The sequence below is a fragment of the Lissotriton helveticus genome, chromosome 1_1 (assembly GCF_964261635.1).
Source record: "Lissotriton helveticus chromosome 1_1, aLisHel1.1, whole genome shotgun sequence".
NCBI lineage: Eukaryota > Metazoa > Chordata > Amphibia > Caudata > Salamandridae > Lissotriton > Lissotriton helveticus.
The window spans coordinates 465,919,003-465,934,990 of record NC_136057.1 but is presented as its reverse complement, the minus strand read 5'-3'; the positions used below and the strand labels follow the sequence as shown (position 1 = coordinate 465,934,990).

The 15,988-nt window shown below is 45.7% G+C and overlaps 1 protein-coding gene across 2 annotated transcripts in view; it reads right to left on the bottom strand.

Annotated features, from left to right (window-relative positions):
- Positions 1-15,988, bottom strand: part of EFCAB6 (EF-hand calcium binding domain 6) — an 803,637-nt gene that overhangs the window by 2,819 nt on the left and 784,830 nt on the right. For both annotated transcript variants that reach the window (XM_078673866.1, XM_078673867.1), the window contains 2 exons: positions 6,955-7,139; positions 4,736-4,885 (listed from right to left, as the gene is read on the bottom strand). In XM_078673866.1, coding sequence (XP_078529992.1) covers positions 4,736-4,885; positions 6,955-7,139 — 335 coding nt within the window. The remainder of the gene's footprint in view (positions 1-4,735; positions 4,886-6,954; positions 7,140-15,988) is intronic.

The window sequence follows — 15,988 nt, the reverse complement described above, 5'->3', positions numbered from 1 at the left end:
TGCATGCAATTGCAGCTTTTTCCAAAATATTTGCGGCAGTTTATGTTACTTGAATGTATTCCTTATTATCCTCAAAAATGGAAACTGTTTCCTCAGAGTATTGCTCTTTGACATAGAGAAGTTTTTTTTCTTCAGTTTTATAAAGCGCGACCTTGACCCAAAGATATCAGGTATCAGAACGCTTTACATGAGCACCAGTTTCGTTACACAAGGGCACATTCATTTTTGTTAGGTGCAGGGTGATTAAGTGATTTGCCCAGACTCACAGGATGTTGAGCGTTGTTGCCGAGACTCTAACCAGATTCCCCAGCTTCGAGGTCGACCGCTCTAGCAGTTATGCTACATCCTAAGTTTAAAGTAATTAGTAGTAATTCTGTGCTATACATTACTAGGTGTTAAGTTCTAATGGACAGATCAAGCAAGCACAATAGTACCTGGCTCCTGACCACTTCTTCTTCCCAACAGAAACAAATCCTGCCAGGGTGTTGGTAAGTTGGTGCCTTACAGGAGTGCTGCTGAGTGCTCAACTGTCAGGAACCAAGTGGTGACTAACAGCAGGATCCTTGCTAGGGTGTGCAGCCTAGGAAAGCTAAGGGTAGGCATCCAAAGAGGTGGGTGAAGAGCAAGGTGCAAAAGTCACTGTTATTCTGAAAAAGCAATTAATCAGCAAGAAAGCAAGGGAGTGAGCCTTGGACGTCAGCCGGACAGGGAGAGACCTCGCTACACTGCTCTAAAGTACAACTTATCATTCTGATTTGATACTACCTGCCATGCTCTACACTTCCATCTGGAATTCGTCCAACATAAGACATATGGGCGGCTACTTGAGCCTTAGTAGGCCTTTCTTGAACCACTTGTTCTACACTAGACGCACCACCGGTGCCTTTTACCTTGGCACTACGCTCACAGTGCCGCCCATCGCCCTGCATAAGACCCTGTGGGGGCGAAACGCGTTGGCTGTTTAAACTGATGCAAATTGGGCACACTTGAAATAAAGAATCCAAGACTGCAATCAACGACTCTTGTGTATCTACCTGAATATCTTAAATCGTACTGCATGCTTATATTGCCTCTCATCCTTCATTTTGCATATTCCTATATATGGTTAAGTGGCAGCTGACCATTTGAGGTGGGCAATATCTCCACGTTCGTGACCAAGCCTAGATAGTGCAGTTCTCTATTACCTGGCTGCCTTTGTCTACGGTGTATCAAATAATCTGCAAGAAAGCTCTGCATGGGCTGCACTCTGGGACCTGTTGTGGGACACTGTCATTCCTTAGCTCTTAACAGCTGATATAATCAGCACTTTCAAAGGGAATGTATATCACTGGTGGAATGCCTCTAGAGCTATGACACTTAGAGTGGGCTGCAGGCAAGTGACGAACAAGTTACTTACCTTTGTTAACGCATTATCAGATAGAGACAGGATCTAGCCACAGATTCCTTACTTTAGAATCCACTCCAGGAACAGGACTGGATTCAGAATAATTTTGTACACAGCACATACACGCGCCCGTAGAGGGCGTCGCACAACTCCATATCGACATAATCCACCGGATGTGACGTTGACGAAGTCCATATAACTCTCTTGTCGATGCGCTGATTTCAGTTTCTTCTGTGACTATTTTCCATACTGGAAATACAGAGCCACATATAGAAACTGTCTATTGAACAGTGTGCTAAAACAAAAGACACTTATGTGTCAAAGAATTACTCAATTGCTAACTATAATTCAGTATATGAAATTCTTAACTAAAACCTTGAAATGATAGAGAACTCATATAAAACAAAACAAAAACAAACTAATTGAGATCCAAAAGGACTCAGTTCACAGAGTGGGGAGGATGGGAGGGTCATTGTTGGACTTGGCATCTTTTGGCATGTTTCCCCTGTCTTTTTGCTTTCTGACCTCCCGGTTTTGACTCTGCGCACCCTCTCTCTGCTGTTCAGTGTTAAAGTGCAAGTGCTCCTGTTGTAAATTGTGTTATGGATGGGTGTTTCCATGATTGGCATATTTGATTTACTATTAAGTCCCTAATACAGTGCACTGAGACTGCAAGGGCCTGTCAATAAAATACTACTAGTGGGCCTGCAGCACTGATTGTGCCACCCACAGAAGTAGCCCTGAAAAGGTAACTCAGACAGGCCACTGCAGGGTATGCGTGCAATTTGTAACTGCCATGTCAGCATGGCAAGTGCACCCACTTGCCAGGTCATATTCTTCCCTTTTCTTACATATAGGTCACCCATAAGGTAGGACCAAGATACCCCTGTGGGCAGGATGCTTTGTATGTTAAAGGTAGAACATGTAAAAAATAATAATAATAACCAAGCTTATAAAGCGCATGGCTGCACTAGCTAGTGTTGCGACAAGAACCAGTTCCAGGTAGTGAGGTAAAGCAGAAGGGATCAAACAGGAAGATTAACAGATGGGAAAAGCCACGTCTTGAGCTTTCCCCGGAAAATAATCTCAGAGGATTCCAGCCGGAGCCCTATTGGGAGTTTATTCCATTGTGTGGCAGCTAAAAAGCGAAAGGAGCGCCCACCCATCCTAGCTCTTCTGATGGTCGGAATGCTAATCTGACCCGTCCCACTTGATCACAGACGGCGGATGCGAACATGCGGGGTAAGAAGGTCATGCAGATAGGAGGGCCCCTTCTTCTGCAGAATGCGGTGGCTGACACACATAGCTTTAAAAAGAACTTGTTCCCTCACCGGGAGCCAATGAAGGGAAGCCAGGGCCTTGTTCGATGAGGCTCTCTTTGGGAGCATAAAGACGAGACGCGCTGCAGCATTATGAATGCATTGAAGTCTTTGTACACATTTAATATTTGCTCCTAGGTAAAGAACATTCCCGTAGTCCAGAAGTGATGTCACAAGAGCATGGACCATCGTTTTCCTCCCTGAAATAGGGAGTACATCTAAGGTCTTCCTGAGTCTACGCAGGACCCCAAAACAGTTTCCCGCCACCCACCTGGTGTGAGTTTCAAAAGATAGGTTGGTATCCAACTACATCCCCAGGTTTTTTACCTGATCCCTAGGGGGAGGGGTTAGTCCCAAAGGACCAGATCGAGGGAGCCTTACCTATCACTAGCACCTCTGTTGCATTGCTATTGAGTTTAAGGCAATTATAAGCCATCCATGATGCCAGTTCTTGTAGGCATGTTGAAAAATTGATGGCTGCCTCATCAGAATCTTGAGTTAATGTCACCACCAGTTGTGTGTCGTCAGCGTATGACATCACACTGACACCAAACTTCCCTATAATCTCTGCCAGGGGGTAATGTAGAGATTAAAGAGGGTGGGGCTGAGTATGGAGCCCTGCCACTTTAGAGAGTAAGGTTATATCTAGCTTTAGCCTCTGCCAAACCTCTGGGGACTGTGGACTCTGTACACACTGTACCTTACTTTGGTCCAATATATACAGAGCCACTTTCTTACAGGCCCTAAATAGAGAACAGGGCTGCAGGGATGAACAAGAGCCAAGAGGGAGGTATACGGGGATCAAAGGGAGAATACAGACGGTGAGGCAAGGTAGGTTGATGAGCGACAATAGGGGATATTTTCAAAATAAAAGCAGTGACAGGATTCGAACTGTAAACTTCAAGAACAAAGAGAGTCCACAGAGGCGCTGAATCCCTAAATCATCTTAGCAATTTTCAAAAAAGGTTTGCAAAAGCAGAGAAACTCAAGAGCCTGCCTGTCTTGAAAACGTCTTGAATTTGGGAAACTCATGTTTTAACCACTGATGTGCTAAATATTTACTGATGCAAAAAAAAAAAAATATATATATATATATATTTACTGATGCACTTCAGCTGTCTAAAGTAAGTAATTGTAAGTAGTTGTCTGATGCTGAGCAGGGACAGTGACTAGAGGAAAAGAGGCTAGGACTCCCTTAAAGTGGGAGAGAGCAGGCGGTGAGATCGAGGAGGGAAGTAAATGCAAGTGGCCAAATAGCATTGTGCAGTTGCTGGGCTCCAAGATCTAAAGATGATATTGACTGACTGACTGACTGATATTGCCTGTCAGAGGTGGGAAAACATTTGGCGAGAGAGGGTTGAAACCAAGAAGCTACTTAGGGTGGGCCAAACAAAAAAATAGCAAGAAAGCAGGGATTTGAAATAGACAAGCAAGCTATTCAATCACGAGGAAGTATCTGCCCTGAACCACGCTCTAAGTATATGTGATGATTTGGAAACAATCGATTTGCTGAACCTGCTGTACCTGCCTGGTAGCCGAAAATGGATCTGTCCTATAAATGCTCAAGCAGCAGGCACAAAGCCAGCCCTAAGAAGGGAGCTCACTGTGCAGAACATGTAGCATGAATATTCTGCATCTTTTGCACGTCTCCTACGTTCCAACCATGATAGGTGCTAGAGCATGACGCAACAACCTTTTCTGAATATCAATACTAGTTGTTTAGTTGTTGCTTCTCAAAGCGAAATATATTAAGCTACTATAATCATTTCTTGAATCATAAATTATAAAATAGTCTTGAGTAAGAATAGAATCCGAGGGACTGGAAGGAGTAGCCAATGGGCTTTAGCTCACAAGGTGCAAGCGGACAGACGGCTGCACTTCCTTAAATAACTCTCCTGGTGTTCTAAGCAAGAAGACCGATCCATTCCCACACACACCCTTCTCAGGTTAACAACTCACAGTGACAAAAAGATAACATTTGAAATGTTTTATTTTGATTCTTGACAAAAAAATATTTGTCATTATTCATTACCTTTTTGAAATCTTCAGTGCTGATATATCCGGTCCCTGAATCAAAAGACACGAAGGACCGCCTCATCGGCTTCCAACATTGTAGAATTTTGGGTTGAATTCTTAACATGGGCTCTACTACATACAACGGACCGTCCAACCCAGCACTCATCTAACAAAGATGAAAAATAATGGAATAGACAGAATTAAATGCTTATGTTATATTCAAGTACAGTGCATTGGATTGTGTGTCAAGGTATCTAAACTTTGTCTACACATTCATAATAAAAATGGCTGTCAGGCCCATATCAAAGTATTTTAGCCCCCGGGTAAAGTACATTTTTAAACCCCTCTTTTATGTAAGCTACTCCCTCCAGCTTGCCCTCCTTCCTCCCCTCCCTCATTCCCACATATGTTTGCTAAGTAATAAACGATGTGCTCGTGTTACCACTAATATGCAGGGTCAGCAATGATGGAAGTGCTATACTATCCCTGTATTGGGCTCACCAAAATATGTTACAGATAGACTGCAGGTCACACCAAAGGTGTCGGCCAGGCTACTCCTCAAAATCCCAAGACATGAATCAGTAAAGGCGCCCCTGAAACTGCTTCACTGGCTGCCTATTAATGCCAAGATCAAGTTTAAATAACTCTGCTTGGCTCATAAAGCAATGAATGGCAGGGGCCCTATTAAAATCAGAGTCCTCATCTCCCCATATGTACCAACGAGATGCCTTGGGTCCTCACAAGACCGGCTCATGGGAACTGTAAGAACTAAGAGATCAAGATGGGGAGGCAGATCCCCTGGTCCCGAAGCTGTGGAACTCTATGCCCCGGGAGCGGAGACTGCTTGAAGAGGAACCCAGCCTTAGGAAGAAGCTGAAGACATGGCTGAACACACGCTGCCATTCAATCTTTCACCCCCGCCCGCAACACTCTCACTTAGCGCTGGGAAGCCCTTGGGTAGCCATTTGCTTTACAAAAACCTATACATAAACATTCATCTATGTAGCCTCATCACTGATCAATGAGTCAGTTTATAAACTAGCACTGGCAAAGCCAGGAAGTGGACATCGCTTAGGTCCTGCTGCTACTAGCTATGATCTGTCAGTGCCTGGTACAGTAAAGCACTGTGGCAGCAGTGGTGTGGTGCAAATGGATCCTGGCAGAAGCTACAAGGGGCGCCAGAAATTCTGCATGAAAACATTTAAACTAGAAAAAACTTCAGAAAATGTACACCTCCGTGAAATGCCATGAACTGAACAAAAATTCATAACCATCCCATTAAACTCGTAGAGGGGAGGAGAGGAGAAAGTTTTCCTGAGGGTATAAAACAATTAAGAAAATGTGTGGTTCATGGATCCCATGACAGACTTGTTAACACATACACCTACTTCAAAAGCCACGGACTTTTTAAAGGGTCCTAGAATCTATGGAGCCCTAAAAGGAAACACAACACAGGTAATAATAATCATATAAAGTAAGAGAAACACTGGACATATTCTGTGGCCATGTGCATCAGAGGGCGTGCGTGCGATCCCAGCGGTGCAGGGCCTGGATCAAGGCCTGGTTCAATGGTCAAGCGTGACTCCTACCCTTATGGATTGGGTGCATGGCCTAGCAAAAAGATCAGGCCTTTGGTCACCCCCTACTCTGCAAGCCAAATGTTATGAATAGTAGGGAGTGGTCGACCCCTTGGGTTCGTACACTTTTGTGAGCTTACCAAATATGGGCCCTGCAGCTAACCTCCGCTGTGCACAATCACAAGTGGGGTGCTGCAGGGTTGGGCCTCACCAATGGTGGGTTGGATGCAGCTCATAGACACACGCCAGATCCTTGGTCTAATTTCTGTGCGCACGGCCAGATCGGTCGTCCCCTGGAAGTTGGATGCACAGGAAAGGGGGCACAGAGCCCAACCAAAGGAAGAACTTGAGAAACACAAAACTGAATTCCAAATGACATACACAACAACCTTTAAGTGAGAGTCTCTAGCCGTGAATGATGACCCTGGCACCTGGCAGCCTTATGATTGGGGAGGCAACTGAGTTCTGTCACCTTATTATAACTGCAACGGAGGCCACATCATTAAATAACTTCCTGGCACATTTATGTACGTCGAGGATATTATATAATACAGTCACACCTTGTGTACATAAATTAATTTCTGTGAAATACACCGCAAAACGGTTTCTTTTTCTTTTTCTTCCATGTAATTATTTTTTAAACAAGTATACTACTTACAGGTATTCGTGCTTTTTGCAGTTTCGTCCTTTGGAGCAATGTGTTTTCTTTTTGTTTTGGCACGAGAACACAATTTCGAAGGAACTCCGGATATGAAAACTTGCCATTGTTCTTGATGTCGTATTTCACAATAAGTTGATCATATTCTTCTTTGGTTAAGTCCATGCTAAATCTCTCCCCTATGGCTGTGAGAGACACACATTTCAAACTGAGGTCTAACAGGAGACACTTTAATACAATACAATTCTGGAAAAGTGGTAAATGGAAGAAACACAACTTATCACTGGTGATAATGAATAAGTTATACAAAGGGCATTAATTCATCGTTATGCATACTGCAGAAGGAACTCTTTTTGAGCAAGGTCTAACCTTTCTCAATGGACACATTTCAATGTATAGTTAAAAATTGCTTGGTCCATGTGTTGGTCCATAAGGATTGTTTCCACAACCCTTCCTATGAGACTCTGAGATCATTAGAGACCAAGGGCCAGATGTAGGTATCCAAATACCGGTCGGTAACGGACGAAAATACCGACTTTCGGCCGTTACCGACCGGTATTTGGATACTGAGATGTAGGGCATCTTAAAATACAGATTCTGTAATTTTACCGAATCGGAAATTTTACCGAATCGGTAAATTTACCGATTCGGTAAAATTACCGAATCTGTATTTTGAGATGTAGGTGGCACTGTAAACAGTGCAACAGTCCTTTAAGGGTTCGTTATTTACCACCAACTATTAGTTGGTGGTAAATAACGAATACCTGTGTATATGCAAATCTGTGCATGTACACCTGTGCCAGGCTACTCCTCAAAATACTTGAGGGCATGTATGTGTGCCACATGGCACACAAGCCCTAATCAGGGGTGCAACAGGGTGTCAAAGTGACACCCTGCCACCCTTGAATTATTCGGTATTTACCGAATCGGTAAATACCGAATCGGTAAAATTCGGTATTTTAGAATCGGTAAAATGATTTACCTACATCTAGCCCCAAGTCATGCAGGAACCCTTCTTTAACAATACAGTGTGGGTGAAATGAAAGGGCTGTGATAGTGCCAAGCCCAGGACATATTCACCAGATCACTTAGGTTGAGCATAGAGTTTGACTCGTGTGCAGTTCAGGTGAAGATTTACAACATTCCACTCTAAACCCCGATGGCAGATTTGTGCTCCTCACAGCCGTCTTAGGTTTGAGCATAGAAGGATCGGCCTCCATTGGTCTGTCCAGCTTTAGTCCTAAGGGGGTATCACTGTTTAGTCCGGAGGCAGGCTCGGACCCAGGATGTACTATTCACAAACATTACATATACTTATCTATAGCCTCAGCATTTGCAAACAAAGTGATTACTATGAGTGAATTCTATGTCAGGACCGGAGGCAAGGATTATGCTATTCTTTCTTCACTTTATTGATTAGCAGCCATTTAAAGGTAACAACAAAAAAACTACCATTCCCATGAGGCCTTGGGAATAAGACAACAAAGTTAACCACAGAGACACAGGTAGACTGTCCAAATCCTCACCACCAATCATGGAGCTTCAATCAGTTTATAGTCCTCTGTCATTATCCATTCCCCCTCTTTCTTCGCTGCTTGCAGCCAGATAAGTGTGCTTTTCTTTGTCTCTCACAGTGATTCTGTAGTGTTGCTAAAATGCGATTTATGACCTTTTATTCATGTTTGGTAATTATTTAAATTGAATACATGAAGATTAGTTTATTAATCGGCTATACGTGCTTGCTTAGCACAGCTTTGGTAGTGATTCTGTGATCTAGAGCGAACGCGGGCACCGAGTGGCCCTCACCGGTGCGCGTCCCAATTTGCCACAACTCTTCAGTGTTGCCTTAAACTGTGCCTTTTCTTTTCAGGTTTGCTCATCGAGTCACCCGCTACTCGGGTTAACCCGATTCCGGGGATGTCTTTACCAATTTTGAATCTTCTGGCACGTATGCATGATGGTACCTACGCCCGCATTAGATGGGGATCACAAGAGCAAAAAACTGACAGAATTCCTGTGAATCGAGGGGTACGCCAGGGCTGCGTGTTAGCCCCGACACTTTTCACGTTATTTGTGAATGGGGTAGTTTCTTTTTAGCTCGAAATAAACGCTGATGCCCCGGTCTTGGCGGGTGACAAAGTGCCCGCCCTCCTTTTTGCGGATGATACGCTGTTGGTATCAAAAACTCCCGCAGGCCTGCAAAAGTTCCTGGACCGCTTTTGTCTGTTTTGTAACCTTAGGGGCCTTGCCATAAATACCTCGAAAACTAAACTCCTTTATCTTAACCCAAGTAAGTCTTCCAGATCCACCCTTTCCCTTGACAGGGTGTCACTGGAACGCGTAAAAGAATTCGACTACTTGGGAATTAGAATTTCGTATAATTTAAAGTGGCAGCCTCACATTGATAAAATGGCACTAAATCATAAAAGGGTAGTCGGAGCATTAGGGCGAGAACATCGTACATCCATCTCTAAGCCCATTGCTCCTGCTTTGGATATTTACGCTGCAAAAGCTGTAGGCTGCGCCCTTTATGGTGCAGAGCTGTGGGGCTTTGACTGTGTTGACGCCCTGGTCACCTCAGAGAATAAGTTCTTCAGGGAGTTGGTATCGCTTCCGAGGGGTACTCCCATCAAACCATTATTGAGCAATCTGGGTCGCCGTTCCATTAAGGACCTAGCCAGGATACGCCCTCTTTTATATTGGGCTCGGTTATGGCGGACTCCGGAGCTCTCAAGGTATTTAGATGGTTTGAGAGAAGTCATGAATCTCCATGGTGCTCACAAAATCAGCTGGATTCGTAATATAAAGAAGCTCCTGCTCGAATCTGGCTTGCCAACTGACTGGGAGCCGGAGGTCTCTTTATCCGAGGCTGAAACTAAGCGAGCCTACTGGACTTGGGTTGATGATCAAAAACTAAGGGACCCAAACCAAGGCAGGCTGACTGAGGCGTTTAGACAGCATAAATTAAAGCCTCGCTTGGAGCCCTACTTGGATTTTATCAAGAAACCAAGAGACAGGTCACTTTTCATTCAGTTTAGGTTGGGAACTCTCCCTCTCTGTGATTACACCTGTAAGTGGAAGCCCCCGTACCAAACCTTTATATTTTTATGTGCTTTTATGATATTCTGTATACCGAAATAAAGCTTTAATGATGATGATTCCGGTCGTGGGAATCGTCTGAGTTCCCGGCCGGCCGTGTATGCAAGGTGCCGGCTAGGCGGTGTTTCCTCCTTCCGCCAGAGGGCGCCTGTTGGTGCCTTCAACCCGCGGCGCGCAAGCTCCAAATTCCACACATACCGTGCATTCCTGCCGGAGCCGCAGCGCCGCGGGGAACCTTGTCCATCTGCTGGTGTCTACGCCTGTTTTCACGGGCCTGTACTGCTGATGTTAGGCAGGTGTGTGAGCCCTTACGCCCTGGGGGTCTGTAACTAGTTTTTTCCTACACTCCAAGTGGAGTCAGTATTGCAGGCTCTATTAAGACCTGCAGGACCCCTTATCAGCAGGCTGCCCTCAGAATAACTGCACCTGGGATGCAGGGTCCCGGGCTTCCAGCCCACCTAATTGCAAGCCTTGCCTGTCCAAAGTAGAGGCTGACACCCAGCCCCCCATACCTGACATACCCTGTCACAGTTATATTTGGCAACTTACCTGGTGTTGGGATCAGGGTTACTCATAAGAGCTATGGATCCCTACGTAGATGACCAAGGGGAGGAGGATCCCCTTTCTATGCTATAGTGGAATGACGACTTTTATGATGCAGTTGATGCATCCATCCATAGGGCGGTCTCTGAAGCTATTGCCTCCTTAGAGCGTCGTCTGTCTTGCCAAATCGCGCAGACGTGCAAGAAACTGGCAAGAGCCGCGCCTGGTCTTCTGGCCACAACCCCTCCTAATGAACCCCCCACTGATCAGCTGCTGCCACCCACCGGCGAAGGCGTTTATGGCCAGTACGTCCCTGTCAGGGCCCTCCGCTGACCCGGGGGATGGCAATCACAGGGATACTGATGCTGATGCCATCCCCTCCCGTCCATGGCACCCTTCTCGCCCACAACCTACCCAGGATGACCCGGGCCTTTGCGCTGACATGCTAGAACCGGATGACATACTTCACCCGAGGTCTTTGGATTGGGCCCCCTCAGATAAGGTTTCCCAAAATGTTGCAAGCCGAATCCGGAGGCCTCTGGAGAAGGATGCCTGCAACTGCCTCTGGAGAGAATGCCCATGCCCATCTTTGGAGGGCAAGTTGGCCTTAATATCAGAAATAATCCCTGTATGGCCACCTTCCTACAGAAGTTTGTCAAGGACCCAAAAAAGGGATCAATAAGTCCTGGCGGGCTTGCCAGGACAAGCTTTTGGATACTCTAGGCCCGCTTACAAAGAACCTAGATATGGCGGAGGAGGGAAAGTCCTCAGGATCCCTTATCTCCCCCGAGATCCTATCCTCCTGGGCGCAACGAGCAGTGGTGTTCCTTTACAATGCCAACTGCGCCCTTTGTACGGAATGGCGCAGATCCCTGCTCATTAAGGTAGACCCCAAGCTTGGGGACCTAGCGGACTCAGAAGTGGGCCCGGTCCACAGGGTGGCCTTTTCGGTGAACCCTTTCTTAAAGAGCTGGGGAGGTTTGTCAATACCTTTACGTCTCTGGACAAAGCCCAGTCATCGATCAAAAAGGTGTTTCACCCTCGGGTTTTCCGTGGGCCAGAAAAGGAAGGGGCCACTAATACGGCCGCCCTAACCAGTACAGGGGACAAGGCTCCGACCAAGGCCAATATCTGAATCAGGCCATATTCAGGAGCTTTTACCCGTCCCGAGGAAGGGACGGCAAACACAGAGGAGCCAGAGGCGGTGTCACCTCCAACACGTCCGGTGAGTGTTCTCCCTTCTTACCTTCTGAAGGTAAGGGGCCTTCTGGCGCATTTGTTCCAGGCTTGGACTTCCATCACGGGAGATGCCTGGGTCCTGCAAACAGTGCAGGGATTCCAAAAAGAATTCTACGGGGAACGCTCTCAACCCACTATTCTGCGCCCCATCTGTTTCTCGTTAGCAGACACCGCTCTAGTCAATCAAGAGATTCAGTCCCTCCTGGACATGGAGCGATTGCCGAAACTATGCCCCATCCCAGAGGTTTTATCAGTAACCTTTTCTTGGTGGACAAGACGGATGGGGGTAAGCGGTCGGCTATCCAGCTCCTTGAATTCAACGAGTGGTGCCACTTCAAGAAGGAGGGGATTCACCTTCTCCGGGACATCCTCAGACCTCCCAACTGGATGGGGCGCCTGGATCTCAAGGACACCTACCTCTCGATACCGATATTCCCTCCACACAGGAGGTTGCTCCAGCTTTTCTGGAGAAACAGAACCTATGAGTACACCACTCAGCACCATGGTGCTTCAACAAGGTCCTCCGGCCGGTAGTGGAACGCCAGAGGGCGTCTGGCGTGAGGCTCAGAGTATACCTCAACATCTTGCAAATGGCCCAGTGCCCCCGGACACTCGCCCGCCAACTCCAAACCACGGTCAACCTCTTACAGACTTTGAGGTTTGTCATCAACGAGACCAAACCCACCCTAGTTCCAACCCAGAAGGTAATTTTTCTGGGTTTCTTGATTGATTCCGTAGAGTCTTCTCTCAGCCTCCCGCCCCGGAAGGTGACAAAGATCCACCACAAGATTCAGAGGGCACTCACGAGACAGTTGATCTCTGTCAGACAGCTGGCCAGCATCGTCTGACTCCTCTCGTCATCCAGGCCATCTTTCCAGGGCTGTTGCACTACTGGGCCCTGTAGCGCCTCAAAGCCACCCACCTGCGCAGGGGTCTCTCCTACTCCCAGAAGGTGAGTCACTTGGCGGAGGCCAAGGAGGAACTCAGTTGGTGGATCACCAACATGGAGGTTTGGAACAGGAGAGCAATTTTCGGTTCCGCACCAGACACCGTTCTAGAATTAGATACCAGCAGATCAGGCTGGGGTGCGAGATGTGGCGAATTCACCACGGGAGGTATGTGGTCTCCTCTAGAACAACGATTACATATAAACTGTTTGGAGTTACTCGCGAGGTCGTACGCGATCCAATGCTGGACCATGGACTCCTCAAGATGGACAATATATCAGTAGTCCGGTATATAAAACACCTCAGGGCATAAGATTGAAAGCCCTTTCAGACCTAGCGGCAAACTTCTGGCAATATTGCTTGGATCGCCATGTCTCAGTCACGGCAGAATACCTTCCCGGACAAGACAACTAAGTGGCGGACTTCCAATCACTCCATTTATACGAAGTGAGCCTCTGGAAGCTGCATGCGGGTGGGTTTGCGGACCTCCATCGCAGATGGGGTCCCTTTTCGGTGGACCTGTTTGCCTCCCGCTTGGATCACCAAATTCCCAGGTTCTTCAGCTGGAAACAGGTTCCCCTGACGGAGATGACGGACGGTTTCCTGCAGGACATCTCGTCTTGGCATTAGCAACCCCGCCAACCTAACTGTAGACCCCGCCCCTAAGTATGCGGTGCTTACAACTACACCTAGCACAACATGTAATTTTAGGTGCATTTATTTAAACACCCGCTCTATGACCAGACATCAGACGGATATATTTCTGCTATTAACTGATACAAAACCGGATATGCTGTTATTAACCGAAACATGGCTCACCCCGGATTCTCTCCCGGATATTTTAGCTGCTTTACCAGCAGATTATTACATTCTATCAGCTATACGTCCAGCAGGTAAAACTGGGGGAGGAGTGGCCATCATTGTTAATAAAAAACATCAACTTAGACAATTATCATCTTTATCTCTCCCCAATACAGAAAATATAGTTGCTAAATTAGATACTGCTAATGGAACACTTGTATTGGTCCTACTATATCGCCCACCTCAAATAATGGCCACATTTCCTTCCACTTTAGCAGAGCAACTGGCTACGCTGGTTACAAATAACTCTAAATTACTTCTGGTTGGGGACTTGAACTTTTGGTTCGATAACACATCATTAGACCCTCAAGCAGCCGAGATGAAGGACCTTCTTAACGACATTAATTTGACACAACATATTGATACTAAAACTCATCAGAAGGGCCATAGTCTCGATCAAATCTGGTCTTTGAATTTACCAGTATATTCTATCGATATAAAACCTTGTAGTTGGTCTGACCACTTCAGCATAAGTTTCTCTTTCTGTATTGATAAAACCACTCAATTCAAGCTGCAAATCAGTAAGACCACACGAAAGTGGACTTCTATGGATATGTCAGCTTTTCTAAACTTTTTAACTACTTCCCCTCCCTTACAGAGTACTAATGTGGAGATAGCCGACCTCAGGTTTAAAGAATGGCTAACCACTGCCATTAATATTTACGCCCCTTTTACTCGTCTTTGTAGCTCTCGAAGCACGGACGCACACAAATGGTTTACACCTGAGCTAAAAAAATTAAAATTGGAAGTGAGGCAACAAGAGAGAACTTGGCGAACTAATTATTGCCCTCAAGCCAGGGCTGCTTATTGCCTAACTAGGAAAGCATACCAAACATTTTTACATAATCACAAGACTGCTTATTTTTCCATAAAAATTCTAAGTTCTACCAACAAGTCGAAAGAAATTTTCAGGATTGTGAATGAATTATGTAATGATGACAGAACCTCTCCTCCGGTAGTTCCTTCACAAACACTCTGTAATTCCTTGAATGATTTTTTTAGCGAAAAGATATTACTGATTAAACAGAATATATCCAAACTTCCAGTTTGCGCCCCTTTGGATGATATTTTTTTTAATCCATCAACATTACACTCTTTTCCTCCAATTGATTTAAAAGTTTTTTTAGACTTATTGACCAGAGTCAAATCAGGATCTCCTGAGGACGTTTGTCCCCCTCAAATAATGAGGGAAATTGGCCGGGCTATCCCCGATAGCATGATATCATTGCTTAACAACTCCCTTACATCTGGGACAGTCCCCAGTAGCTTCAAGCAGGCCTTATTGATCCCCCTTACAAAAAACTCTGGTATCGATCCTCTCGACCTCACTAATTATCGGCCTATATCCCTTCTGTTCATGTTACCAACAGCCTCTCAAACTTTGTTGAAGATTCTGGTTATTTACAACCTAACCAGGCAGGCTTTCGGCCCGGTCACTCCACTGAGGCAGTAATATTGGCCGTTCAGAACACCTTGAGGTCTAACGCCGACAAAAACTTACATCAAGCTTTGGTGCTTCTTGATCTGTCTGCAGCATTCGACACGGTTGACTATACCATTCTGGTCAACCATGTCGAACAGGCCGGCCTCAGAGATTCTGCCTTGGCCTGGCTTAAATCTTTCATATCTGAACGCACCCAGTCTGTTCGGCTAGGTTCTTTTACAGCCTCTAAAATTAATTCCTTTTTGCGGGGTCCCTCAAGGCTCTTCCCTGTCCCCTTTATTATTTAATTTATATATGCGGCCTCTTTTGTTCTCTCTAAGAGAGCATAAAGTCACTGTATATAACTATGCAGATGACTTGCAGTTAGTTTTTGTATTAAACTCACCTAATGCTGTAGAGAATTTCCAGGCAACCATGACCTTAATTCAGAGCTGGATGTCTTTAAATCACCTTAAATTAAACCCGGGGAAAACTGAACTGATCTTGCCTGGGAAGAGCGAGATTAGTTGGAGCCCACACTTCTGGCCTTCTGATATGGGTCTCCCCCCCCAAAAAATCTCAAACAGTAAAGAGTTTGGGAGTGACCATCAACGAGGACCTTGCCTTAAAATCTCAGATTGGAACTGTAGTTTCTTCTGGATTTTTTCAATTAAGGAAAATAAGAAAAATTGCACACCTCCTTACTTACTCTGCTTTAATTCAGGTAGTCACTACCCTAGTTCTTTCCCATATCGATTTCTCAAACAGTCTTTACCTGGGTCTACCGGTTGGTCAACTTAGAAGACTGCAATACTTGCAGAATCAAGCTGCCAGATTGATCTGTAAGGTACCTAAATGGGAATCGATTAAATCAGGGCTAGAGAATTTACACTGGTTACCTGTGGCGCAGAGAGCCACATTT